The following is a 3,663-nucleotide window of genomic DNA, read 5'->3' on the forward strand; positions in this document are numbered from 1 at the left end:
TCAGTTAAATGACGAAAAATTAGGTGTATATTTACTTGTGACCACTCAGTGTATATATCTAAGTGCAGTAACTTTCAAAAAGTCATTTATTGTTTTGCTGGTGTATATTAATATTGGTATCATAAATACCAGTTTCCATTTATAATTAAAAGTCTTATGTTGTTTGTTCTAAACATTAGATCACTTATACTAATTAATACAAAGCTTGTTCTATGTTTAATCTTTTTGGGTTGAAACTTTGTGTTTTATTCACTTTTAAATGTAGTTTTTGATGATGATAATAATGCCAGGTATTATACTTCAGTGTATCCTTGAGATAAAACCCACATTTACAGTCTTTTAAAGATGTATAGTTTTTACATTTCTATTTATTTCTCACATTGTAAAAACAAACATTAAACTAACACACACACACTAAAACTTCAATTATTATGAGACCTAACTTTATGACAAATTTGTTTTGTGTTCGAAAATTCTCCAAAGAGTGACAGTTATACTGTGAAATTATGATATTTAAAATTTGACAGTGAAATGAATTTTCATTCTTCTTTAAAAGGATTGATGAATGTAGTTTATCATATTTAACAAATGAATGATTTATTAAGTAGCTTAAAGATCAGCTGTTAATAGTGGTTGTTGAATGTGAGACTATATATTAAGATTATATTGTACATTATACTCGGTTACATTAGATAGCAGTAGAAATCTTGTGTTCTAAATCTTTCTTAAAGTTAGATGTTTATATTAAAGAAATAATATACAAAGATCTTATTGAGATTTTATTTTGTTTTTATGATTTTACAATTTTTTGTAGGATTTTGTTAATTTATGGTTTAATATTTTTTATTGCATTTTGTTATAGATGCAGTAAACCTTCCATATACATGTAGTTTGTATTGCTTGCCAACATTTATTTAACAATTTTTAGGCAATGGACAGGCACTTCAGGTTCTGGATGAAATGGTATGGAAAAACATATGGCGAATACAAGCTTATCAAAGGGGATTTTCTCACAGATGAGCATAGAGATGCAATTGTCAATGCTTCGTAAGTTCTTTCATCCCATTAATTTTTATTAGGTTTGTCTTTGTTATAACCATAACATATAATAAAGAAAAAGGGGATGTTTTATCGAAATACAAGATAATTTGTTCTAAATCAAATTTCTTCATTGATGTGTCATCATTTTAACATACCAATGGATCAGAATTTACACAGAATGATTAACATCTCTCACTCTCTCTGAGCTAACTCATGCTTTTGCAGCTTCATCTGTAATGATATTCACATTGTATCAGAATTATATTTGTGTGACTGTATAAACAAATTGAAATCTGACTTTTGAAGAATTTAATGTGTATATTTTTGAGAAATTCCAGTTCTCAGTGTTGTCATGGTATTAACATAACATTTAAGGGCAACATAGGACCTATTGGTCCATCTGAGCTGTCTCATCTACTAAACAGAAATTGAAAATAAAAATGAAACACTCACAGCCAGCTATTATCACTCATATATTTATCAAACCTTCCTTTAAAGTCCATTAAATTTACTGCATCAATCAACCATCCTGTTAGAAAAATTAAACTATCGTAGCTGGAGATGATACCTATTCTGCCAAAATTTATATTTGTGTCCTCTAGTCCTCCTGTTCTCACCTTTAAGTATAAAAGAAAAGAAAAAAGATGGTGCATCAAAACTACCAATTCCATTAACAATCTTAAACACCTCAATCATGTCCCCCCTAACTCTTCTTTTTTTTTCAAAAGAAAACATAAGATATTCCATCCAAATCCTTCAAGAACTTAGTTTTCAACTATTTTCACTCTTTCATAAAGTGCCCTCTTGAAATATTTATACTACTAAAGTATTTGATATAGTATGATAAAACAGGTGGACTTTAGAGATGGGTTACTAAGTTCCAGTTCAAATTGAGGTCAGTGTGATACTTTATGATAATTCACACTTTTCAGTATCATGTTAAATAATACAAATTAATTTCATAGCTTGAGTATACATGTTAATTCTTAAATATGCACAAATTTAGTGATGACCCAATTGAAATAGTTACAGCAACGTACTAAAGTAAGTGGAATTCATTATATTTCCATTACATTCCATACCAAATTATATACATTGTTAAGTAAAGATCAACAATTCAACAGACAAGACATGCAGTTGGGCTCAGTGTTTCACATGATTAGTGAAATGATTGATCATCACTTATATGTCAAGGAACTGTTTGCTTAAGAGTTTACTATTTACAAAAGAATTGTCAATTCAGGGCCTAATAAAGTCTTCTCTGCACCATGATAGGGTGTGATGGTAGGAGCACAATGATATAAAATAAGCAAATATATATGCTCGTAAAATATAGAACACTTTAATTGGAACATAAAAGTATGTCTATATACACACACATGCAGGTCTACATTATAACTTAAAATCTTCAGGGTACAGACTTTTAACCTTCAGAGTCCTTACTTATTGCTAATTTCTGTGGGTGGGAGACATATAATTGCTTCATATCAAGTAAAAGAAGCTTCATTTTAAATTAATTGTTGAAATATGTATTATACAATTTACATGTACATTATTAAGTAACGGAATGACGTTTATAGATATTTTTGGTTTACCATACTGTATAGATGCTGGTTGTAGTTAAACCAAGTTTGTTGTGTTTAAAAAACTTTCTGTACTAGACAGCAGTAATAGTACCAACAAATATGATACGATCATATTATAAAGATGATGTGTTTATATGACTCAGTTTATGTGCTGATATTTTAATATTCTAAGCTAATATAAATGCAATAAGTTTGCTTAAATATTTAAAAAAAGTAGGGTAAGATGAAGATTAAGAAATGTTCTTTTCACCAAAGACTAGTGGTGTATTACCTGCTTCACACCTTAAAATAAGTCATTCATAAACTTGCATCTTTACATTTCAACAAAATTCATGGCAATCAGTTGTTATGTTTGGTATGAGAATAAAAACAACATTCTTGGATACATCATATCTAGGATCATGCTTTCATGTAAGTTCTCTTGCTTGATGCAAACTGTATTCTTCACCTTCGGATGATAAGCTCCTTCAGCTCTGCCTACTTTATATAGTCCTGTCAGCATGTAAACTTTCTTGACATTCTGTAATCTTAAGAACAGGCTATTGCTCCATCATTACTTCTCCCGACTATTTTGCACTTTATGTGACATTATCCCAGTCAACATTCCATTTAGAGGATTCCTTTTACTGTTTTTATATCTTGGAAAATTTACATAACACTCTCCTAACTCATAAATGGCTCTCAATTCATAACTGAAGAAACCATCTTTGATAAACCAAGAAAATGCTGATATCTGTTATAATATTATGAAATTAATTTACCTTTGTAGAAAATATAAATCTTATTAAAAATTATAAAAGTAAACAAAGGTTTTGTCTGAATTACCTTAAGTTTTTATAACAGACTTTAAAAATATTTTTAAATACCTATGTAGTTATGTTTGATTTGTAGTTGTTTATGTTAACATATTTTCTGATTATAATCTTTCCTATGAAATAGTTTTATATTGTTATTTTATGGAAGCCTTATTTTTTATGCCTGTAATACCAGACTGTAAAATAAGGTTAATACTGTTAATACCATTTTTAATGGTCAA

At 28.8% G+C, this 3,663-nt stretch overlaps 1 protein-coding gene across 1 annotated transcript in view; it reads left to right on the forward strand.

The window, feature by feature from the left end:
- LOC106460159 overlaps window positions 1-3,663 on the forward strand; it is a 64,126-nt gene that overhangs the window by 38,300 nt on the left and 22,163 nt on the right. The window contains exon 8 of the mRNA XM_013919845.2: window positions 929-1,047. Within this exon, the coding sequence (XP_013775299.2) occupies window positions 929-1,047 (119 nt within the window). The remainder of the gene's footprint in view (window positions 1-928; window positions 1,048-3,663) is intronic.

This window comes from Limulus polyphemus, unplaced genomic scaffold (genome assembly GCF_000517525.1).
Source record: "Limulus polyphemus unplaced genomic scaffold, Limulus_polyphemus-2.1.2 Scaffold720, whole genome shotgun sequence".
Classification (NCBI taxonomy): Eukaryota; Metazoa; Arthropoda; class Merostomata; order Xiphosura; family Limulidae; genus Limulus; species Limulus polyphemus.